General features: G+C 51.8%; 7 protein-coding genes across 7 annotated transcripts; 5 read left to right on the forward strand and 2 right to left on the reverse strand.

Annotated features, from left to right (window-relative positions):
- Positions 1-1,887: 1,887 nt before the first annotated feature.
- Positions 1,888-4,729, forward strand: PHACADRAFT_183380 (uncharacterized protein; the record flags this gene model as incomplete). Its single annotated transcript, XM_007394565.1, has 17 exons — positions 1,888-2,992; positions 3,046-3,124; positions 3,180-3,193; positions 3,243-3,290; positions 3,346-3,462; positions 3,510-3,626; positions 3,683-3,708; positions 3,759-3,793; positions 3,845-3,869; positions 3,928-3,939; positions 3,998-4,013; positions 4,067-4,106; positions 4,175-4,404; positions 4,457-4,484; positions 4,536-4,572; positions 4,628-4,648; positions 4,701-4,729. The coding sequence occupies exons 1-17, from the start codon at positions 2,892-2,894 to the stop codon at positions 4,727-4,729; spliced, it is 975 nt and encodes a 324-aa protein (XP_007394627.1). The 5' UTR covers positions 1,888-2,891.
- Positions 4,730-8,855: 4,126 nt separating this feature from the next.
- On the forward strand, positions 8,856-10,988 carry PHACADRAFT_194380 (uncharacterized protein; the record flags this gene model as incomplete). The annotated part of the gene is made up of 21 exons (XM_007394566.1): positions 8,856-8,956; positions 9,014-9,083; positions 9,146-9,159; positions 9,208-9,255; positions 9,334-9,346; positions 9,403-9,412; positions 9,471-9,559; positions 9,594-9,648; positions 9,699-9,733; positions 9,784-9,808; positions 9,867-9,878; positions 9,931-9,946; positions 10,000-10,039; positions 10,106-10,218; positions 10,280-10,339; positions 10,396-10,423; positions 10,474-10,510; positions 10,566-10,586; positions 10,648-10,672; positions 10,726-10,864; positions 10,920-10,988. 21 exons carry the CDS (start codon positions 8,856-8,858, stop codon positions 10,986-10,988), a joined length of 1,020 nt encoding a protein of 339 aa, XP_007394628.1.
- A 473-nt stretch (positions 10,989-11,461) lies between these two features.
- On the forward strand, positions 11,462-13,198 carry PHACADRAFT_207986 (uncharacterized protein; the record flags this gene model as incomplete). The annotated part of the gene is made up of 17 exons (XM_007394567.1): positions 11,462-11,680; positions 11,743-11,821; positions 11,886-11,899; positions 11,954-12,001; positions 12,060-12,110; positions 12,172-12,181; positions 12,250-12,267; positions 12,328-12,353; positions 12,408-12,433; positions 12,482-12,516; positions 12,568-12,592; positions 12,657-12,668; positions 12,723-12,738; positions 12,793-12,838; positions 12,896-13,002; positions 13,063-13,122; positions 13,171-13,198. Coding segments are annotated over exons 1-17 (693 nt in total), but the record flags the coding sequence as incomplete, so codon positions are not given.
- A 66-nt stretch (positions 13,199-13,264) lies between these two features.
- On the forward strand, positions 13,265-14,611 carry PHACADRAFT_183382 (uncharacterized protein; the record flags this gene model as incomplete). The annotated part of the gene is made up of 6 exons (XM_007394568.1): positions 13,265-13,292; positions 13,342-13,387; positions 13,442-13,583; positions 13,645-13,725; positions 13,779-13,938; positions 14,160-14,611. The coding sequence occupies 6 exons, from the start codon at positions 13,265-13,267 to the stop codon at positions 14,609-14,611; spliced, it is 909 nt and encodes a 302-aa protein (XP_007394630.1).
- Positions 14,612-14,669: 58 nt separating this feature from the next.
- Positions 14,670-16,401, forward strand: PHACADRAFT_183383 (uncharacterized protein; the record flags this gene model as incomplete). Its single annotated transcript, XM_007394569.1, has 11 exons — positions 14,670-14,992; positions 15,019-15,138; positions 15,202-15,330; positions 15,395-15,445; positions 15,555-15,603; positions 15,665-15,772; positions 15,856-15,883; positions 15,913-15,937; positions 15,999-16,010; positions 16,139-16,178; positions 16,243-16,401. Exons 1-11 carry the CDS (start codon positions 14,892-14,894, stop codon positions 16,399-16,401), a joined length of 822 nt encoding a protein of 273 aa, XP_007394631.1. The 5' UTR covers positions 14,670-14,891.
- Positions 16,402-18,484: 2,083 nt separating this feature from the next.
- Positions 18,485-19,325, reverse strand: PHACADRAFT_254121 (uncharacterized protein). The gene has a single exon (XM_007394570.1). It carries the CDS (start codon positions 19,295-19,297, stop codon positions 18,920-18,922), a length of 378 nt encoding a protein of 125 aa, XP_007394632.1. The 5' UTR covers positions 19,298-19,325; the 3' UTR covers positions 18,485-18,919.
- Positions 19,326-20,423: 1,098 nt separating this feature from the next.
- PHACADRAFT_93066 (uncharacterized protein) lies at positions 20,424-21,618 on the reverse strand (the record flags this gene model as incomplete). The annotated part of the gene is made up of 2 exons (XM_007394571.1): positions 20,424-20,800; positions 20,853-21,618. The coding sequence occupies 2 exons, from the start codon at positions 21,616-21,618 to the stop codon at positions 20,424-20,426; spliced, it is 1,143 nt and encodes a 380-aa protein (XP_007394633.1).
- Positions 21,619-23,959: the final 2,341 nt, after the last annotated feature.

The raw sequence follows: 23,959 nt of genomic DNA on the forward strand, positions 1-23,959 counted from the left end.
AAAATGAAGGTCATGAACCGCAGGCCTGTTATCAAACTCTGCATGCAGACCTATGTTGTATCTCAACATCCTTATCCTGTATACAATCAACACAGGGCTGCTGACCAGGTTAGTAACAGTGCATGTTCTTTGTACGAGCATGTGCCACTAAACCCATGTTCAGCATGCTATCTATGGCATGACTCATCACAGTGAGCGTGTGTCTTGTATGATCCTTTGTCATTTGCTAACTCTGCTCCAGTTCGTTAACATGCCTCACAACTACATCTTCACGTCTTATAAGCCTTGTACCCAGTGGCACTCGATGATGGAACTGACTGTAAAATCTGGCAGTGTACTTTCCGATGGTGAATCATATGTCTGAATTAACTGAGCACAATCTCTGACATGCACCAACTTTTCAAAGTATACGCCAATTCGCTCTTGGCATCATGAGTCATGATTCAGTCGGCTCGTTAAGTTACTAACAGCTCATTTTTTCCTGCAGGTTCAATATGCGCGATTCGCTCAAGATGGAGCCTGCGTCCTATGCCATACTGCTGGCCCCGAGACTGAACTTCTGCCAGGGCTCTACTGTCTGCCACTGCAGCTGCCATTCTCCTCACTCTTCCCACCCGGAGCACGTCAAGGTGCGGCGTCCTACTCTTACGTTCGTGCGCACATTGAATTTGGGGGTTGCTTTAGGACATAGAGTCGGGCAGCGGCAACCTGGTCATCTGTATCGAGACAGAGCAATCCAAGGTTACGTTGTGAGAAAGTTTGGCAGCGAGCGCAGAAGTGCGACCCTATCTTCGAAATGCATGGGGGCACTACCATTTTGCACTGGCTCAATGTAAAAGAATGACTGAACCGAATTGGAATGGACTGACATTGGTGTTGAAGGCGACCGCTGCGGGAGGCTGTAGGCCTTCAACAGTGGTCTCCCAGCTCTCGATCGTGTACTCATTCCCTCTCAGGCTGCTTATCTTATGGTTGCCGACTCGACGCACAGAGCTGTATGGCCGCAACCACCCAACACTTGCATCTGGCGCTGATATTATCTTCACAGGTGAGTGAGAGGTAGGCGTTGGTGCAGACTTAAGGGTGGTAAGTCTCACCCGATCTCCGTGTGAGAGGATGGATGGCACACTGTGATAAATGAGGCGAGCCAGCGCTTGATGGCAGATTGGATCGGTAGACGACTTGGTGGCGGCCGACATGACATGTCCGTGGCCTTATGTAAGCTTTGGCAAGCACGCCGACCAATGTCTGTCGCTGTGCGCGTCTCCCACGCCTGTACTTTTTGTCATGTTTCTATAGCTTCCGACACGAACCTGTGTAAGACGCTCAGCGTGCCGAGAGTCACTTACAAATCTCCACTTCATAGCATCCACTGGTCCTCATTCTTCCGAACAGCCCACCACCCCGCAACCTGACACGGCCAGACAAACAGACCAGTCAGCAAGCTCGACCTTTAGGGGACGAGGCGATGGTTTTGCGTCTCAAATGATATCCGGGAGCTGTTCATAGCACCAACTGCGGTAGATAGGCCATCGACTTATCACCGTGCCCTCTGTTCGCCTGCCGATTCCGGCCCTTCTCCGTCTTTTTGTGACCTAGTTCCGTGTCTGACGTTCCCAACGTCCGACTCCGACCTACACTCGGGTTGCATCACTGTCGTAGACGATGCACCGCAGTACCAGCAAACGATCAAGAGCCGAGCCAGAAGGTCGTAACCGAGTCTCTGAGGGCTGACTGTGTCGACTTGTAATTTGCAGAGTGTATCGGGCACTAGAAGTGGAGGACGACGAGACTGGCCACATCATACGAGGTACCCCAACTCTTGCTTCGTCCACCTGCCTCTGACAGCCATCGTTCCGCCAGCTTGAGACTCCCTCGACCACCACCGCAGGTTCGCCAGCAGCCCAAACTTTGTGACCATGCGTCAGAAGCTTGAGAAGAGTATCGACCGTGACAAGCCGCAGCATTTGACCATCGTCCACGTATCCCACGGGCCAGATACCATCATCCGCTTGCACTCTAGTCACCCGCGGTGGTGATTCTCTGGGAGAAGCCGAAGGACCATCTATCCAAGCCTGAGCTCTACGTAAGGATTGCCGCTGAGATCTCCGAGGAACTGAACAGCCTCGCTTTCGGCGGGCCAACGCTCGAGGATCCGTGATTGGTTTCTTAACGCTTTGTCAATGGTGTCGGAGCTGATGATTTTAGGCAGAGGGCAATCCGGACGGAAAGTTGATGAGACCGCTGCACGTCGAGCGTCGGCAGGCACTACTCAAGTGCTTGCTGGCTTCGATCGCATCCGAGGCTGAGCGGGTATCTCATGACAATCACAGCGGACTAAAGTGGCGGCATGCAGACCTGTAAAGCAGAGCAGCCCAAGTTTTGGCCCATTCTGGCGCTTGTAAACGACTCGGCCGCGACCAAGTAGGGCCCTTTCTTTCTTGAGCTGTCCACTCAACTGACCATGGAGCTGCAATCACCTTGTGCTGAGACCAGAATCATGATCATGATAGCTGCTACCGTAGATCGCCATGTTTCCCACACTCTTTTCACAGGCGCACATCGTACGTTCTCTTCCGACGGCCCTCTTGACGTTCTGTGGTGCTCCCGTAGCTTCTGGCTGTCCTCGTAGCTTCTGGCTGTCATCATAGCCCACTGCCACAGCTTTGCCACCGACTTCTTATCGCACACTCTGTTCGCCCGCTAACTCCGACCGTTCTCCATCTTTCCGTGACCCAGTGCCGTGTCGATAGTTGCCAATTCTCTCAGTTCTACGCAGCAGATGTGGGGACGAACGTGCCCTGTCGTTGTATAAGAAAGATGGCAACACACGCCATAGTATCTGCTGTCCTACTTATACCCTTCACCTCTCGCTCCCTGCCCTCCTCAGGATGGCTACTCAACCCCCTCCGCCCTTGACTCTACAGGACTTGGGTCTCAAGGCCAGCAGCACCATCGGAGCTATTCTTATAGGAAGCTTTGTAGTGGCCATGTAAGTACATGCCAATTGCATCACCGAATAGCTGACCTTGTTTCCAATGACAGGCTGTATGGAATCATCGTCATACAAACCATGCTGTTCTTCCAAGGACAGTCGCACAATAACCGTTACATGAGATACACAGTGAGAACATGTTTTCTGGCTCACGTCTTACCTTACGGACTTACTTTATGCTTAGGTCGCTGGACTTTGGTGCGTGAAAACGGAAATGTGTCACGCTCCCATTTCACGGTGGCGGCAGGGTCATGAATTCTGTGCATATGGCTTTCATCATCCATCCGGTCTATTGGTGTGTATCACCTGTACGGAGCAGTTGACACCCCTGAGTGCTGACACTTCGGCAGGTATTTGGTGTCTAACTATCTTCAGCCCCTCGCAATAGTCCAAATCGTCTGGTATATCGCATTCACCGGTGGCCGTGTGCATGTACTAACAAATGTCGAATTGATAGGAGTGTCTCGGTGCGTAGGTTTTTAGAGATTATTGTGCTGAGCGCTCTATTAAATAGGCCCTTTGCAGGCGGGAGTCATCGTGACGGTGAGCATTGCGTTCCGGATCTGATTTTTATGAGCGACTCGACACTATATTATGCAACGCAGGCTGTGAACGATTTCATCGTCCGCTGGTAAGCCACGTTATAATTAACTCCAGCGATTGATCTCTGGAGTGTTGCCCTTTTAGCTGGTTCGTGTATCGCATCTGGATCTGTGAGTAAAATGCGCGGGTCCCTTCCACGGACTGCTCTGAAATTCATCAGTGAGCGGCCGCAACCGTTGGGCTACTTTTCCCATGGTATGTTGTTCTGATCTCGCAGTAGACATCGAGGACTGATTTAAGATATAGACGATTCTGTGCATTTTTCTGTTCGGTGAGCAGTGTGTTACTGTTCGCTGAAGCATCGCTGACCATGGCTGTGATGTGTCCAGGCCTTACAATTGGTGAGTGACACAGCCTAGTATAAAAATCTTGTCTAAACCACTGCATTGAGCATATTAGTTACTGGCGTCGAATTGTGAGTCTCATCCTTCTTGCATGTATTCCATCGCTTATCCCATTGCGCCACAGCTACCAAACCAAGACATATCTCCGACTTGTGCATACCCACGTGCGTGACATGCGAGGCTAACTGTATCGAAAACTGCTTTAAATGAACCCCCCCTATATCTGATACAGGTACGGTGGCTCGTTTACACCGATCTCTCCCTAGTCTTTGCGGCGGATGTGCTCATTGCGGCCACCCTTTGCTACCTACTCGCTATATCTAGAACGAAGGCCATGAATCACAAGTCTGTCCATATATCTTGTAGATCCACGTTGCTTATGCTGAAATTGATCTACGACAGGACAGAGTCATACGTCAACATCCTTATCCTGTATACAATTAACACGGGGCTGCTGACGAGGTTAGTAGTCCGTGCTTCTTGTATGGCCGTGCGTCACTGAGCCCATGATCAGTATGTTATCCATGGCGTGTCTCATCACGGTGAGCATGTGATTTGTATGAGTGTTCATCATTTTGCTTACTTTGCTCCAGTTCGTTACCATGCCTCACAACTACGTCTTTGTGGCCTGTAAGTCTTGCATCCGGTCACACTCAACAATGGAACTGACGGTATAATCTGGCAGTATATTTCCCGATGATGACTCGTATGTCTGAACTCACCTGGCGCTATCTCAGACATGTACTAACTCGCCATAGTATATGCCAATTCGCTCCTAGCGTCGTAAGCCGAGAAATTAGTCGATTCGTTGCGTTACCAACAAGTTCTTTTTGCAGGTTCAACATGCGTGATTCGCTCAAGCAAGAGCCTTCATCCTTCGCCGCACCGCTGTCCACGATGAAATTCCACCAGCACTCCGCTATCTGCCACTGTAGCTGCCAATCCTCGAGTCATGCCGCCCACCCAGAGTACATCAATGTGCGGCCTTTTGTTCTTCCATCCGTTCGCATACTGAGTTTTGGGGTTGCTCCAGGACACGGAGTCGGGCGGCAACGACCTGGTCGTTCATACCCAGACGGGGCAGTCTAAGGCCACGCTGTGAGATAGTTTGGCGACTAGTACGAACTGAAAGAGCGATCCTGTCATGGCCAGCGTGTCGCGTGGCACACTGATGAAGGCATTAATGGAGACGAGGGCAGGCAAGATGGCAGAGCAGCCGGGATATATCACATTGAACTACGTGCAGCCAGGTACATGTAGGGTGTGGGGTAAATCTGGAGGTCCTGAGCAAACATCCGTCACATCTGCGATACCCGGCCGTGTCAGAGAACCTACCACTCTTCCCTGTCTTCTTCCGACTCGCCTGCTGACAGCTCGATGACCACACGCACGCCGTCACGAACCCGCCCGACTGTGTAGCTACGTCCCAACCAGTCGTCTATGCACGGCCAACGAAGGCGTCGGGTTGACCACCCCGCCATCTGCCTCCGCGCCGAGGTACCGGACACGAGGGAGTACTATATACATGCGACAGATTCAGTGCCTACAGCTGCTTCTACGCTTCCCCATTGTTCCATCAGGGGGGCGAGCTTCAACCTCTCGCTTCCCGCATCCCTACCTTTTGAACGCCAACAGGGATTCCCGTGCGCACCGCTGTCCTCAAGACGCCTTGCACAGTGCCGCAGTTAGTGTCTCCTCGTCTTTTCCCTGCGTCTGTCATCCGTCTCCGTCGACGCGCCTTCCTGCTTGACACCATCTCGCGCCTAATGCATTTCACTAGCCGTATGACTGCTATCTGTGACTGGAGTTCCCTGCTGCGCTCCCGTTTTGGGACCCTGTCGATGTCGCCATGCACAAGCTACTTCGCCATTCGCGGCGAGAGCGCAAGTAGCGAGGGAGGCGAGTGTGGTACGGCACAGCAGCTGTCAGCCATGGGATGTGTTTATGACACCGCATGCCAGCAGGGCGATTAGGACTCTCGATGCGCGTCGTAGCCTGCGGTCAAGAATGAGATATGTCGAACATACAGCTTGTAGCAACCGGTTCGTGTGATCAAGTGACACGGTTACGACCTGACAGAAGGATGGTTCCCAGCGAGTTCGTCGCAGAAGGGCGGCGATTCCTGGCCAGCCGCGAAGTAAGTACTTCCCTTGCAAGGCGAGATTAGCAGGCAGAAGCAAAAATTCTGGAGTGTGTACTGCGTGAAGTCGCAGCTAAATTGAGCATGTAAAGCCGGCCAACAGCTGGAGTATAAACACGTACCTTGGCTTCCTTGTCATATCGCTTGCTTGTGCGTACTGTCTATCCTCAGCAGCGAGAGTTGCTGACATTCACGATTGTGAGACATCTGAGGAATTTCATGAGAAGATTCACAGCCAAGGGAGCTCTTGAGACGGCACGACGCGAGATCAGCAGTGTTCGTTTACGGCAGGCAGATCAATGGTGTAAGCTGGCAGCTCTAGGGGCTCATACAACGTCCATCCTGCTCATATAGTCATGGACAGCTCGCCGCCGCCCCTGCCTGCCCCTTGGCCATGCGTCTCGCCCTGATTCCCCGGCACTTCACTACAGCAATAACGAGTACGGCTTTACTTGACCGATAACCGGTGGCCGGTTGGCCTGTCGTACGTTCGTTCCAATTTCGTGCGCAGCGCGAGCCCGACTCAACATCTCGATAAATTACATCCAGGGACGCCCCCGACTACCCAGCACACAGCCACAAAGACTGCGCATGAACGGGCCAGAGAAAGTAGCTAAGGCAGTGAGAATTTCTTGTCGTGCGTTACCTTAGTCTTAGCGTCGCATACGCCGCCCATTGACCACTTGACCAGTGCTCGGCAAACAGGCTGCCCAGCACCTCATGTAGAAGTGCTTCCGGCTCTTCCTCTCTGCTCTCCAGGACACTTCCTGCATCCCGAATCACGTGCTAGCAAACGTTGCGTGCTCTCATTTGTGCCAATTCTAGCCTCTTCAATCTTGTCAAGAAACTGAAATACATACATCTTGCAAATCACCATAGCCATTATGCGGGAACAGCATGACCAGGTAGGCTCCTCGTCGGCTCCCTTTCGCCATATCTACGCCTTGACTCACAGGGAATCTTAGGACATCTCGCACGTGACCGACGACATTCCCATCTCAAATACTGTCGCGAGGCATCGCGATATGCTCAGACGATGTCCCTTTTGCAGGTCTACTGTGCTTCATTCCAAATACTGTTCAGCAGCATCAAGGTAGTCGCACGTAGCTCGGAGGTACAACCACCGTTGCACCGTGCCTCCTGCGGCCACTGCCACTTGCGCGGATCTCGGTACCACCATCCCTTCCGTCTCTATACCATGGAAGGATCCCTACAACGTGCTGGTGAGTCCTACAAATGGGCTACATGGATTTCAGACGATCTAAGGTTCAGTTGCAGGATGTACTGACGTGATCCCAGACTCCGGATATGCGAATTCTGGATCTTTTCACATCATTGCCGTGCACAGCAGATTTGCTTTGGTCATCCCGCATATACTACTCAGTTCCAACACGAACCAGCTTCTCATTTGGCCTTCCACGGCCCAAATCGTTCAAGCTCTCTGACCTATTGCTCGCGCTTGTGCCAGTATGTGTCACAACCACCAAGCATAATATTTGCTCCCAACTCCTGGAGGAGCGTCGCAAGGAGCTCACGTCCTGCATTACCCTCGATTTATTTATTCCTACTGTGTCGACACTGGCAGTGTCAGAGACGACTCTCAAGAAAGATCAGGCGTGAGTTTGTTTTGATCTTTGCAGGATATCTGAATCCTGGTTTCTCCTGCAGATCTGCATTATTCACGCAATTTTATACGGAAATTCATGTGTACGCCTTCTGGTACGACAAGAGATAAAAGAGTTTTCCGTTGACAATTGTTTCTCCGATGCAAGGATTGTGTGTCCCGTCGCGAGCAACGCTGTACGTCCACACCAATTCAGAAGAGCATCGACCACGACAAGGCGCAGTACCTAACAGTTGTCCACGTACCCTACGACCCATAAAGCATCACCTTCTCGCGGCCCGCGGTGGTGATCTTTTGGGGGAAGGCGAAGGACTGTCTGTTTAAACTCACTGGACGCGGAGATTGCAGAGGTCTCAAAGGCGCTGAACGGCCCTGCATCGCGAGCCCACGCTCGAGGACCCAGACCTGCATTGCTTGATCTTGGGGGATAGGATGATCGAGGTCAATATTTATTGCTATATCGATAGCGTTGGAGCTGATTTTTATTATCTTTCATCAGCAAAGGATGCAGGCGCAAAGCTAATGGGAACGCTGAGCGAGTACATGGACGTCGAGTACTCGAAAGTCGGCACGCCCGACTCAAGCCTTTCAATAGGAACCAGTACTGAATGCCATATCGTGGTAACTCGTCAAGTCGGATGCAAAGCAGTCCATGGTCCATTAATTCGGGTGCTTGGTGGACGATTTGGTGGTGACTATGTGTAGAGCTTTTCTTGCGGCAGCGATTGTCCACAGGCGACTGACAAACTTTGGAGTTGCGATCACCTTGTGCCGAGAGGCTAGAATCACTATCATGATACCTGCTGATCAGTATCGCCGTAGATCGTCATGCTTCCCACACTCTGTTCACAGGTACACGTCGTACGTTCTCTTCCACAGCCCTCTTGATGCCCTCATAACTCCCAGCTGTCCTCATAGTTCACTATGGCAGCCTGACTATCGACTTCTTATTGTAACATTTGTTCACCCGCTGATCCTGACCCTTCTCCATCTTTCCCCAGCCCATTACGGCCGTTTATCTCTATTCCATCCAGCAGGTATGGCAGCGAACATGCCCCATCATTATATTAGAAAGATGGTAACACACGCCATCCTATCTTCCTTTCTACTTATACCCTTCGCCTCTCCGCCCTCCCACAGTACGTCAGGATGGCTACTCAATCCCCTTTACCCTCGAATCCACAGTCCCCGGGTCTCAACACCAGTAGCACCCTCGGAGCCATCCTGATAGGAGGCTTCGTCGCGGCCATGTAAGTGCGTCACCATTGTCTTGCTCCACGAACAGCTGACCTTGTTTTCGATGACAGGCTGTATGGAATCATCGTCTTACAAACGCTGCTGTTCTTCCAAGGACAGTCGCACAACAGCCGTTATATGGTATATACGGTGAGAACATATGTCTCCTCATTCGCCATTTACTGACCAACTTTTTCACTTAGGTCATTGGACTTTTGTACGTAAAAATGGGATGTGTCACGCTTCTATCTCATGATAGCGGCAGGCTCATCAGTTCCGCGCATATGGCTCTCGTCATCCATCCGGTCTATTGGTGTGTATTACCTGCATAGTGTAGTTGATACCCTCGGCAGGTATTTGGTGTCTGACTATCTTCAACCTCTCGCGATAGTCAATACCGTCTGGTATGTCGCATCCACCAGCGGCCATGTACAAACACTGACAAACGTCGAATCGATAGGAGTGTATCGGTGCGTGGTTTCAAAAAGATTCTTGCGCTGAGCGCTCTGTTAAATAGGTCCTTTGCAGGCGGGAATAATCTTGACGGTGAGCATCGCATCTTGGATATCAGCAACTTGACGTCATATTGCGCAACACAGGCTGTGAACGATTTCATCGTTCGTTGCTACGTCGCATAACAATTAACTCCAGCGATTGATCTCTGAAGCACTGCCTTTCAGCTGGTTCGTTTATCGCATCTGGGTCTGTGAGTAAAATGCGTGGGTCTCTTCCACGGACTGCTCTGAAGATGATCAGTGAGCCATCGCAACCATTGGATTACTTACCCCATGGTACGTTACTCTGATTTCGCAGTGGACTTCGAGGACTGATTGAGATACAGACGGTCCTTTGCGTCTTCCTGTTTGGTGGGTAGCCTGGTACCTTTCGCCGAAGCATCGCTGACTCTCGCTGTGATGCGTCCAGGCCTTACCCTTGGTGGGTGCGTAACCTATTGTAACAAACCCTATCTAAACCATGAGCATACCAGCTACTGGTATCAAAACGTAGGTCTCGATCTTCGTGAATGTCTTCCATCGTTTATCCCGTTGCGCCATAGCTACCAAACCAAGACATATTTCCAGCTTGTGCAAGTACACGTGCGCAACATGCGAGGCTAACTGTATCAAATATTGCTCTAAACGAACTCCCCATCTCCAATACAGTTGCAGTGGCTCCCTGAGACCGATCTCTCCCTGGTCGTCGTGGCGGATGGGCTCATTGCGGCCATCCTTTGCTACTTACTCGCTACATCTAGAATGAGGGTCATGAATCGCAGGTCTGTCCACATTCTCGGCATGCAGACTGACGTCGCTTGTACTGAATTTATTCTACTACAGGACAGAGTCGTACCTCAACATCCTTATACTGTATACAATCAATACGGGGCTGCTGACCAGGTTGGTAGCACACGTTTCTTTCTTGCACAAGCGTACGCCACTAATTTTATATTCAGCATGTTATCCATGGCGTGTCTCATCACGGTGAGCACGTGTTTTGTATGACCTTTCATCATTCGCTAAGTTTTTTCTAGTTCGTTACCATGCCTGACAACTTCATCTTTTGGTCTTGTAAGCCTCGCATTTGGCTGTGCTTAACAACAGAACTGACGGTAAAACCTGGCAGTATACTTCCCGATGGTGAACCGTAAGTCGTCGTTCATCAAGCATAATCCCCAACGTACACTAACAGACTTAACTTGCCACAGTATATGCCAATTCACTCCTAGCATCGTAAGCCGAAACATTTGTCGACTCGTTGGGTTAACAACAATTCATTTATCCAGGTTCAACTTGCGTGATTCGCTCAAGTCGGATCCTGCGTCCTTCGCCGCGCCGCTGTCCACGATAAAGTTCCACCAGCGCTCTACTGTCTGCCACTGCAGCTGCCATTCCTCTCACTCCGCCCACCCAGAGCGCATCAATGTACGGCGTTTTACTCTTCTGTCTGTTCGCATACTGAGTTCGGGGATTACTCCAGGACACGGAGTCGGGCGGCGGCAACCTAGTCATTCATGTCCAGACGGAGCAGTCCAAGGTTACGCTGTGAGAAAGTTTGGCAACTAGTGCGGAAGAGCAATCCTGTCTGAGAGGTGCTTGGAGTTACTGCTTTTTCGCGTTGGCTTAATGTCAACGTATGATTAATTCGAACCAGGGTGGACTGACGTTGATGTCGAAGGCGGCCGCTGCGAGGGCTGTAGGCCTTCGATCGTGATCTTCTAGCTTGGACGTGTGCCCGTTCTCCCTGCCTATGGTTACCGATGCATAGTGCTGTACACGGTCTTGTGGCCGCAGCCGCCCATGCCCCTCAAAAGACGCTGATACCATCTTCACAGGCTGGGCCTTCCTGATCAAACTCGGGCAGAACACCCATGGACCCTGCTAATGCCGGCTGCCGCACCCGAGCCGCCACCATTCCGAAGCCATCACCATGTGTTTATACACCACCGTGTGTATTCGGTGCGTGAATTTATATCATCGATGTCTGATACACAATCAAACTTCCCATGGCGACTCCGCACACTGCTGTAGAACGGACACCAGGATCATGCAGGGTATTGCAGAAGTCTTCACTGTCAGATGAGCAAAAAGCTATATATATATATAAATGTCGTGCGCGCGATAATGGAGTATCCTCTATCGCTCCGCTATGGCTGCCGTACTCCCTACCACACTGCCTCCAGCTGCCGTACTAAACAGCACCTTGGGTGCTCTGATGTTAGGTGCCTTCGCCAGTTCTGCGTACGCTGACGCTACTCTAGTGATACTAGTCCGTGACTACTGACACAGACTTGCGTATCTAGACTCTACGGCGTTTTATGTCTCCAAACTGTCATGTTCTGCCGGACGTCCTTCTACGATCATCGGTATGCAAGATACACCGTAAGCGTTCCGTTAATCTTGGAGATAGTGGGCTAAACGTGTGCCTCGGCATACAACATACTAGGTGTGGGCCCTCTGGTGAGTTCGAATCATCGGATGCCTATGCAACCGCATTAATGCCATAGTCTCTAGGGTGATGAACACCGCGCATCTCGCTTTTTGCATACATCCGTGCTATTGGTACGATGCTTTGTAGCCACATACTCTGGTTCGCGTGAAGCATGAACTGCTATACTAGGTATATGGTCAGCAACTACGGCCGTCCTGATACCATAGACCACATTATTTGGTGCGTCTTAACGACTCTAAGTAGTGCTCGCTGTTCACGATGAGGACTCACCACACCGCAGGAGCATCCCAGTGAGCCATACCATAACCTAGTCAAGTTGAGAGTCTTCTCTGATTCCAAGGCTTCCGGTAACCGCTAGACCTGGCAAATTCTAACGGTGCGATCGGTTGCATAGAACATCGATGGCTGGCTAACCCGCCACCCGGCGCTCTTTCAGGCAACCAACGACATTCTGGTCCGTGGGTCAGTATTCCAAACATCGGTCAGGCTACCCGCAATTCTCACCTGTATGCTTAGATGGTTTGTCTACCGGATCTGGATCCGTGCGTCCTCACATCTCATGGTAAGCGTATCGAACTAACTTATCCTAGTGAGTCAACATAATCGTTGGCTTGCACCCCCTCTGGTTTGTTGACGCTTTTCGTTGTGTAAATTCGCGGGCTCATGAACTACACAGGCCGTCTACGTGGTAGTCGTATTTGGTACGTGCAAGCGCCACTGCGCCAATCGTTCAAAGTTGACGGTCGTACTGCGCCTTCACTACAGTCCTTACAACCGGTAAGTCGCTTTCCCCTTGGCTCTTGAGTTCTGCGTACTCACCATCCTCATTAGTCTTGGGAGGAGAAACGTAACGTCTAGTCCTAGTCCATGTGGTGACATTGATATAAGCCGAAATCCACAGATACCTAGCGCAGACATTCACTGCGTTTAGGCAAACTCAAGCCTCGGTACGGTTCTAACATGAATCGGGTTTGTATTCCTCTACTAAGGTGGTACTGCCATAGCGGGCCGTAGGTGCCATCATGCCCATGGTTTTTGCCTTAGATGTCATCATCGCTTTCCTCCTTTGCTTCTACTTCTTCAGGTCCCGCAATAACATCTTAAGCAGGAGGTATATACAGCTGTTCCTATGCTTGCTCGCATCAGGTTCTGACTTGGTGCCATGACTCAGGATCGGGACATACATTAACGTGCTCATTGTATACACTATCAATACTGGGCTTCTGACAAGGTCAGCCTCAACGGAACTAGCTATATTCTTGCACTGACATGCGTAAAGCGTTCTGGCAATGGCCTGCACAATAACGGTAAGGCCACTCGGCAGGAATGCCTGGATCACTGCAAAGCTGACATGGCCGTGGTAGTTCATCAAAATGCCGACAAACTTTGTCAGCTACGCTGGTAAGTGCCTCTCTTGCCTCGCGCAGAATCACAAACTGATAACCATCAGTCTACTTCCCGATGGCCAGTCTTTACTCGAACTCGCTGCTCGCTTCGTCAGTTCGCCGTTCTACTATTATTCCTTTGTGTTGACGCGGTTAATTTTTCAGATTCAATATGCGCGACTTCCTCGGCAACAAAGAAGAGTCGTCAACCTATGCACTCTCTGCAGTCTCGCCTGTGACATACTCGCGCAGCCAGCAGCGAGACTCGTCTGCGCGGGTATCGAAGACGTGTTCTCCAGGCCATCTGGTGCGTGTTGCGCCATTCCCTCTCGAGTGTTTGATAATAATCATGCGAGGGACTGTGATAGGAGTCGACAGGAGGCATGGTTTTCCATATCGCGACAGAGCAATCGAAATCCTCTACAATGGCGGATTATGCTGGCAGTAGCGTATGTGACTAGCGTGAGATATGCTACCGATTATATTCTATGAAGCGTTGTAGCTATGCTATCCCATGCAGTTCACTTCCAGGCTTCTAGCACCCTTGCGTTCGGTTGTACTTGATGACGAAATTGACAATAGTACGGGTCTCTCAGTGTACTTTCCGACGGCGAATCGTATGTCTGGTTCACACAATCTACCACATGCACTGACCTGTCGCGGTATGTGCTTGTTCACTTTATTTACTCCTGCTGTCGTAGGGCGGCACGTCGACTGATTCATTGGATTACCATTATATTTGTTGTGCGGGTTTAACACGTGCAACTCGTCCACGTTGGAACCTGCATCTTCAATCACCGTCACGCCCTCGACCCCAGTACGGAACGTTTGTCGAAGGTTTTCTGGAGTTTGTAACTATAGCTGCTACTGCTCCCACAAAAAGCGCTTCAAGGCGAGGTATTGACTCTCCGCCCCCCTCCCATGGAGCCGTCCGCACACTGGCACCGAGCCTACGTGTTGCTCCGGGACACCGATTCGGACGACGGCGACCTAGTCACCCACGTCCAGATAGTAAAGTCTATAGTCACGCTATGGGGCTTTGCGGATGGTATGAGGGTGGCGCTGTTCTTGGCATACACGGACGTAACAACTACCTTGCGCGTTGGTAGAGGCTGGAAGTGTCATCGGGTCGAGTCGAAATGGGCTGATGTTCGGAGCACAGGACCTGCCAAAGCGATCCCGCTGCTCGAGCGCGTGTCCATCACACCTGCCTTGGCGGTGCATCGAGCTGTGCAGGGCCTTGCGGCTATCATCGTCCTCCCAGCTGCGCTGATCTGCTGCTCTCCGAATAGGCGCCTCGAGCCCTGTCGGAGTACCCGTCGAGTCTCCGCCTGACCAACACTAGCCGCGGCTACTAGCTTGGAATCGTGAGCCGCTGTCAATGATCCAACAGCGTGCGGGTGTGTGGCTGATTGCATTTGCCGCGTTGAGATTATCACCTTCTTGTTATGAGAGATCACTGGCATCGAGCAGCTCACACGCGACACTACCGTCCTCGAACAATACAAAGATCACCCAGGGCCATCATTCATCCCGAAGTACTCGCTGCATGTGCGAGGAGCTGCGCGTATATATATGCATCATGCACTAGTGGCTTGTCCTGTGGTGTTCCGCTATGGCCACGCTTTCCCAACCCACTCTGCTCCCAGATGCCCCGCTCCCTGGACTGAACACCACTCTGGGCGCGGTGATGATAGGTGCCTTTATCTGTGCTGTGTACGTTTACACAGTCTTAACGATAGTAATCCATGGACATATCGACTGATGACACGGACTTGCATAGGCTCTACGGCATTGTCTGCCTCCAAACCTTTATGCTGTGTCAGATTTCTTGCCAAGACAACCAGTATGCAAAATACACCGTAAGCATTCTGGTTACTCCCTTGAGTCCGTGACGTGAAAACATACCTTGACATGTGACTTAGGTGTGGGTTCTTTGGTGAGCTCAAATCATTAGCTGCTTGTGATGCTCGTGATACACCCTTTTTTGATACCGTAACCTCTAGGGCTGTGAATACTGCGCATCTTGCTTTCTCGATACATCCCTGTTACTGGTACGATTTTCTGACCGATTATTCGATGAACCCGACCAATACGAAGCGTGAACCGTTACGCTAGGTACATGGTCACCAACTATGGCCGTCCTGCCACCATAGATCGCATTCCCTGGTACGTCTTGGCGGTAATATTCTTATCGGTCCTCAGTGAAGTAAAGGATCTGTTACATCGCAGGAGTATCTCTGTGAGCTGTGTCTTTATCTGGCTGTGCCGATGACAGTCTCCTGACTCTAAGGGCTTTGACCACCAAGTTTGGTGTATTCCTAACGGTACGTAGAGTCGGCTGCATAGCGTGTCCATGTCCGGCCAATTTACTGTCTGCTATCACAGGGGATCAACGATGTCCTCGTTCGTAGGTTAGTGCTTCAGATATCAACTGAGTACAATCATAGTTCTCATTCGATGCGCTTAGCTGGTTCATTTATCGGATCTGGATCCGTATGTCCTTGCATCTGATTATTCTGATCCTGAGTGCACTGAGTGACTTGTTCCAGTGAGCCGGCGAAATTGGTACCTTACAGCCACTCTGGTTCGTTCCATCTCTTCCACGTATGTTAGCAAGCTGATAAATTGTGTAGATTGCATGCGTCGCGACCGCCTTCGGTACGTGCATGCGCCGCCTTAACAGTGTTCGTATTTGAGACAACTAATGCATTCGCTGTAGGGTTTACCATAGGTGAGGCGTTTCCCCGGAACTTTAGTCCCATACACTTCAATACCGTCCTATCAGCTGTTAGTGCAAAATCGTAACTACCGGTCCATTGATGTCCTTTGCGCAGTGTTAACCTACGTTGGAGCATGTAGGTACCGAGTAAGGACGTTCTCCGTATTTCGTCAAGACGAGGTAAGGGCCCTCTCACATCGAATCGTACTGTATCTTTACTCAGAGGCGACTGCCGCGGCCACAGTGGATCTTGGACACCGATATGTCCTTGGTTTTTGTCTCCGACGTCGTCCTCGCCCTTTTCCTCTGCTTCTACCTCGCCGGATCTCGTAGTAGCGTCCTAAGTAGGAGGTGGGTTTGGCCGTATCCTCGCGACTTCAGTCGAGTGTTTGCCCGAGTCTGACTGACATCGGGACCCAGAATCGGGACGTACATCAATCTGCTCATTGTTTATACGATCAACACTGGGCTCTTGACAAGGTCAGGCTTGACCAAAACTGCTACACTCTCACACTGACCATGGGCATAGCTTGGTGGCAATGGCCTGTCTAATAACCGTGCGCTCAGCAATGATATTCTTGGCCTACAGTCCCCAACCTGATCCCCTTGCTAGTATATTACGATGCCAAAAAGTTTCGTTTTCACGTCCTGTGAGCACTTCCTTTGCCTTTCCAGAACTGGTGTACTGAGAACTGGAGCCATTAGTCTACTTCCCAATGTCCAGCCTCTATGCAAACTCGCTGCTCGCTTCGTCAGTCTGCAGACAACTGCATATTCTTGGCCTGCTCACACAGCTACTTCTTCAGATTTAACATGCGCGACTTTTTCGTCAACAGTCTGATGCGGCAGCCTGAGTCCTTTGCGCTCTCTCCCTCGCGTCAGGCGACTTCACTGGGCCAGCAACACGGCCCTCACACCAGGTGGCCGAAGCCTTGTCATCAAAATCAGCTGGTGCGTGCTGTGGCGTCTTCTACTACGTGGCTTAGCATGCTCACTGGAAGAACCTTGCCAGGAGTCCAGAGGAGACTTGGTCTTCCATATCACGACATCGGAACAATCAAAGGCCGTTGCGACATTGGGACATTCTAGTGATAGCGGATGTGTGTAGACTAAGATATGCCCTGGACTACTCGTCATTGAATGCCGAAACCCCAGCAATTGGCGAAAACTTGAGCCCCGGCAGACCTGTTACGTTGCATTGCCAGCTCTGGCGTTTGTTATCTCGCGTAATCTCAATGTTGATGACTGCCCGTGCTCGTTCGTTGGAGGCCTGACGAACCCAAGCTGGGAGATAGTACGGACAACTGGGCACCGTAGGCGCGGGGCGTTCCCACACTTTGCCTGAGATAAGAAATGCTATCCGCATGCTTGCACGGCGGCTTACCTAGCGCTTACCCCTTGTTTACACCGTTGTGCTCGCCGTTGAGGCCACGCCGGTGAGGGTCTCCACTTTCATCTCTATGCTTGTTGTCTGAAGCTAAAAGATATGACTCCACATATCTGCTCCACCGACTCTTAGGTTACCAATTCCGAAATACTCTGACTTACAAACTCAAAGCAAACTCGACCGAGAACATCCGAGCTAATCCCGTCAACTTCAAGTTGAGTCCTTTATCGCCGCGGTGTTCCTATAGACTGATTACCACCTTCGACAAGATGATCATCGAGAAGAAGCCCTGCCCCGAGGGCACGCGTAATGCGACACGCGACCCCCAGACAATCTTCGTACCTCAGGAACTCGTCGACGCCACCATAGACTATCTCCAAGACGATCCTACCTCTCTACAGAACTGCTCATTCGTATGCGTGTCGATGCTACAACGGTGCACGAAGCATCTCTTTCGGCGGGTCTCCGTCTCAACGACCCGCCTGCTGGACTGCATCGCTTGTCTGCGGACCTCCAGCCGGCTACCTCGATCTATCCTCGACTTTACCATTCTTGGCGATAAGTTGACGTATATCATGCCCGTGCACATCCATACTGTCATGATGCTGCTGCCTTGCGTAGAGTCTATACGTTTCGGTGGTCTCTTCCGGTCGTTCGCTCCGCGCCCGGCGCTGCCGCTGCCGATCGCTCGAAGAAAGCTGTCGACCCTCTATTTCGACTTTATACACTTGGACCTGATCGAATGTGTCCTGGAGATGTTCACGATGGTCGAGATGGTTGTTTTAGACGGCCCCTACGTTGAAGGCAGCGTTAACCAGCCGCGGAACGCCGGACCTGTGCGGTTCCTCCGGCTACGCACTCGCCCGCTGTGGATCTGCACCGTGCTCAGGGTGTTCCAGCCATCCCTCCTCACACACGTAACAATCGATTTCTATGATGAGCACATCGCGAATCCGCATGAGCTTGAACGGTTCTTACAGACCTATGGCTGGAACCTTGAGCACTTCGCGCTTGCAGCGCCTGTCGCGTCTCTTATTCTTACACATTTTCGTGAGTCTATCTCAACACGTCATCGTCCCTGAGCTGATATAGGTGCACAGTCCGCGCTCTGGAGTCGTGCAAAGAGCTCGTATCCGTGACGCTCACAATCCCGGGCCCCCAGAAAAACGTTGACGTACCATCCATAACCTACCACTGGCCGCTCGTCCATCCTCACGACGTGGGTCATGGGATGCACATTTCCCTCCGCACTGACAAGAACTGGAACGACAGCGATTGGCAGGGGCTCAATGGAACCCTGGAACAACACGTGTACTTAGCTCGGTTCAACATCGACTGCGCTGCCGGAGCATCACGCTCCCCCCTTTCTCCTGAGATACAGAATCACATCCGCACCCTGCTATCCCCTCGCTTGAGTAAGATTATCTGTTTCCGCTGAGTTGTCTACCGCATGATTTGTAGATACTAATGAGACAGGTTGTAATACATGCAGCTGAGTAGCTGTTTTAATAAGTGGATCCTACTCATCCGTAAGTCAGAGAAATGTAGTCATGTTACACAAACGATCCGAGAAGTTTTCCAGAACCTCTGCCTGGGCAGTAGGGTTGTGTTGGAAGCCTACACATGCGTGTCCACGGGCGCTTTCGGCACCAATCTCCAACACCGGGGGTGATGTACGTCTCTCCAGGAGGCGACCAATCGCTCGCCAGTCTAACAAACGCACAAAGTTGGCAAAATAGTACCGGTGTTCGTCGTCCACGAAGCCCTCACAGCCGGAGGTGATAAACTTGATACGCCGCGTACTAGCTGGTAGCGAGGACAACATCGACACTGCCCCCTGCCAGACGACTTTGTGGAATATCGCGGTTTTGCACGACGTGATCTCCACAGAGTCGAGCAGCTTGCACGTCATGAGCGCAGGGAGCGGATCTGAGATCTTTGGTCAGAATTGCAAAAAGGCGGAGTGCAGAAGCTCGCTTAACTGACTCTGCGTAGGTTCGTTCCACCCTCCCGCCGCCTGGACGTAATAGAATCGTTGCATGCTCTGCCCCACAGATAACAAGAAGTCGTCGACGGATTGGGCCCTGACCTGCGTGTACGCCTTCCCACTGAAATCGAGGGAGATTGTGGACAGCGTATCAGGGGACAAGATACCAGCGAGCTCGACGAGGATTTCAGCCCTCGGCGTACGCAGCTGCAGGCCCCGGACAACATGGGGCGCCGCCTTCGAAGCTATCCAGGAGTGCGTAGGCTCCTGGATGGTCAGCATATCCACCGCGGCGAACATCTGGAGGGTTCGTTCCACAATAAAGATGGGGCATCTGGTCGCGGAGAGGCGTGAGAGAAAGCGACCTGTGATGTCTCTAACCGTCGATGGTATTCCTGCGTGGGTGCACAGGGGGAAATTCATCGCAAACTCTCCGCCGTCGACGTTCAGCTCCTCGAGCAGCGGGAAGGCCATCACAAGCGTGAGGTAGTCGTATGGCCCGAGCAAGAGGGATAGGACGCGCACGTTGGATGAGATGCGGTCCGTCACCTTAGGTGCATGCGGGTACCGGAGGTCGTTCGTGAGAGGGACCTTGCTGTGTGCAAGGAGATATTTCGAGGTGCGTCGGAGCCACGAGCTGTGCGCCAGGCTACAGCTCCGGAGTGCCGTCATGTCGTCCTGTAACTCGTCAACGATATGATCCAAGAGCTCTTGTGGGAGACCTCTGCCAGCTTTCTCAGAATTACGAGGACAAGATGATGAATCCATATGGTTTTAGCTGGGACGTCGATAGGCAGCTGATCTGGCAAAATATGGGCAACCGCAGGGAACATCTGTCAAAAGGCGTCATAATCTGGGCTCAGCTGTACTCACTTTTGGGTCGCAGAGAGTGTGTGTATGGAGAAACCTCGTCATAAACGTGTGGTCTTCGTTTATACATCCACCATCGGCAGTGGCCCAATTTTGGAAGGGCCTAGCGCTTTGAACAAGACTCCTTAACCCCGTACGCGGTTTCAGTGATCGTAAGCGAGACAGCCTAGAAGCATTGGTTCTATGTAAATGATGTTATTCCCCTTAACCACGCAGGTAACCCCTTGAGAACGGCCTCTCGTTTGTCGGGGTGCGCAGAGGCCGAGATAGGCTGATGATAGTAATCTAGGGCAGCGATGTTGAGACATTCGAGCGCGTGGCAGTGCTCCAAGGCCTCCCCCACGTGCCGGCCGAATCTTTGTATGAAGGCATCGAAGGCGCCGTCGCAATTCGACGGACCTCGGCAGCTCGTGACGAGTTCGACACGTCGCGTCTGTGAGGGAAGAGACAAGAGGAGCACTAGGGTGCCGCACCATAAGTCCATACTGAACGGCGTAACCTTCGGGGTAGTAACCGTGAGAGATTCGAGGTTTGTGCATGCCATCAGAGCAGGGATGCCTGAGGACGGGATCAGACGAGTATTAGCCAATCGAAAGGCGAGACGTCTTACTGTCGGGAAGGGTAATCCATCCACCAACCGGCTGCCCGTACTCAAAATGTCGGATATGCTGGCCAGCTGACTGCAGGAACCTATGGAGATAATCCGCCGAAGCTCGGTGACGGTACGTTCCGCCAAAGCCAAGCGTGATGCTTTCGAGAGAATTGGGATCTACTAGGCTGCCGACATCTAGCAAGGTGGAGTCCGTTTCGCACTTGACCTCTAAATTCTTCACGATGTGCGAGACATAGGGAAATTTCCGCTGTGCGCGCTCGGGAAAGCGCACATCTAGGATATCGACGGAGACGAAGAGGACTAGAAAGCCGGACACGACATCCACAGGCAGACGTATCGCGCTCAAGCACTTAAGAGGGCGCCCTGTGTAACACGAGGTAGCCCGTGGGAGGTTATTGCTATAGCGAAAGAGCTTGATGCCGGCGATAGAAAGGGACTCGAGCTGCGACAGATGCTTAAGAATGACCGCCGCCGCCACCGCTGCATTCTGAGAATCTATGTCAATCCCGATGTGCCGAACGTACAATGACACCCGTGCAGACGAGAGTATGAGGCCTCGAAAGTCGAGAAGCACTTGATACAGCGGGAGTCGAGAGATGCGAAGCGAGGCAAAGAGGTGCGCGGAGCAATGTGGCAACCATGCTTTGCAGACGAGCGAGCAGCGGCGTAGCGAGATGGAGTCGTGCTGCAGCTCATCTATGAAGAAGCCAACGAGCTCTTGAGGCAGAGCAATGGTGTTGGAAGCTGGACTGGGGACCGGCATCTGGGTCTTAGCGGTATCTGGGCTTGGAAGTCCGGGTCCCAACACGAGCCTGCTTAACATTCAGATATACCTCTATTCAACGTCAGGATTATTGGGTTAATAGGAGCGTCACTCACCGTTTAAATCTCCCAACGGTAGTCACGGTCGGAAGCAGAACGCGATGTGACCACGGGGTCCACTACCGGCAGAATGACATGCGCGGCATGACCTCGGATACCCACTACTCATGACGACGCCAGAGTCACAAGACGTACTGTAGGCTCTCGGCCTGAACGGCTGTGGTGCGCAGAAAAAGAGAACAGACAGATCTAGCACTTCTATCCGTCCTATGTTTCGTGCTGCATGTCCTCCCCATCATTGCATGTGCGGTGCTCGTCGTCTTGCATTTCACGCTGCATAAAGGCATAATGACTCTCAAACTGTATAAGCGGGATTGTTTCGGGGAGCATACTGTATTATACTTTTTAACAGCATCCCCGAACACAGTCAACCAACCCCAGGCTTCACATCAATTGATATTTCCCGTTTTGCGAACTGGCCTGGTCATGTCCGGTAACGCCTGAGACCTGAGGCACAGGGTATGGCAGCCCACTATTGGGTGGGTAGGTGGTACTCCTATGAGGTGCGCCACCATCCACTGGGGTTCTCTCGATACCACCACTGCTGAGTAAATTATTCGCAGGGAGAGAATGCTCCGACGCCCGTGACGGAAGCGTAAAGCCTAGAGCTTTCAATTGAGGTATGTCAAAACGCTCGGCAAAGTCTTGGCGTGGTATGTCGACGGTTATGAAAGACGGGAGGTCCTTGAGGCCGTTGTGGCGACCCTGCTGGGGCTGCTTCCTCTACACCGGAAAAGTCTGTAGGAACAATATTCCCCGCGGTGACGAGGTAGCCTGAAATGATGTGAATGAGAGTTGTTATGTGAAGACTACCTGTCCGGCCCTTTAGAGGCTAGTGTTAGCCACTCAATCTGCTGCCATACCGGGTGGTCATACCTCGAAAATATAATCAAGTGCAACGTCTAATGGGTCCGTAAACTTTGAACGAGGTCAGGCAGAAGTATAAGACCTTGATTTGAGTGTCATACATTGTCTGCACTCTGCGCGTTTTCGGCTGGGATTGAGATGACGTTGGCGCAACTTCGTCCTCTCTACCATCGCTTTATCGAGATAGGATTTCGGGGCCTGCTCTTTTGAAGTCTCGTTCTTTGCTTTCTGTCGCGACTTGCTCCGTGGAGAGAGCGGGAGGCAGAGCGTGCAGAAGTACTTATCATCCAGCGAATCCCCCGTGGAACTCGACCTCGTCCACACCCGCAATTTTGACGCCACGATAGCTCGAACCTTAACCTTGTAATATCGCAGGAATAAGCACTGGCCTTCTCAAAGACCATCAACTTACACTGACCCGCGCGTCGGGCCAGCTCGCTGCTCCAAAGATTGGTTCGTAGCACTTTCGGCGCCCACGTCGGATTACGCGGACACGAAGCTAACGACGTAGGCGCAAAACGATAGTTCGTGAGCCTCGTCTTGGCTTTTGGGCCCACTGCAATGCCTTCACCCAGCTGGAAACAAGGATGACATCGGACGCATCGATATCGTACCTCTTCTTCTGAGCAAAGTCATATTAGGAGTGATGGTAAGTCTGAATGTACTCTCGGAATGCACGACTGCGCACATAGCAGGCTTGTTTCCCGAAGTCTCCGAGGATAGCTATCGCACCGCGATTTGCGCCGCAGTTGAAAAGAGTAGGGGGGCGTCGGCGCCGACCTGTAACATGTACAGCCCGATGTCAGGTCAATGCTACAGCTTGAGGTGAGCCATGAGAAGGAGAAACGTGCGCTGAAGCCCGTAAACCACCTCTAGGCTTCTTGAATATCGTTGGCGTAGTGCACACAAGGCCGAGAGAGATGATGCTCGTCGAGATGCATGAACTCGTCCTCATCCACACGAAGCTGAACAAAGCCTCCGTACACTCCATGCGAGTTGAGGGGACTATCAACAGAGCGCGGTGCCTTGAACAGTTGATAGAAGTGTACGAAGCCGACATCACCGATCTTGACCTCCTCAAACTTCGTCGGCTCTGTATCCGCGACCAACGAGCTGCTCTGCGTAGATAGCCGCTGCTGTCAGGGACACCCCGAGCTGCACCGCGGCTGGCGGAAGAGAAAACTTGCGCCAGAAGGGTTGAAGTACTGTGAGAACTGCGTATCATCGGCATGTCAAATACATGGCTATGATATCTTCCAGACGCGCTGTACTTGAGTGGCCTAGCAGGACGCGCAGGAGAAGCGCGCATCTATCATAAGGCCGGTGTGTGCGGAGGATCTGCGTTCTATGTTGGA

Source organism: Phanerochaete carnosa, assembly GCF_000300595.1.
Source record: "Phanerochaete carnosa HHB-10118-sp unplaced genomic scaffold PHACAscaffold_4, whole genome shotgun sequence".
In the NCBI taxonomy this organism is placed as follows: Eukaryota; Fungi; Basidiomycota; class Agaricomycetes; order Polyporales; family Phanerochaetaceae; genus Phanerochaete; species Phanerochaete carnosa.

What these genes read in the sequence shown, in the direction of transcription:
- PHACADRAFT_254121 (XM_007394570.1), bottom strand. Translation starts at nt 19,297, where the DNA reads ATGACGTGCAAGCTGCTCGACTCTGTGGAGATCACGTCGTGCAAAACC.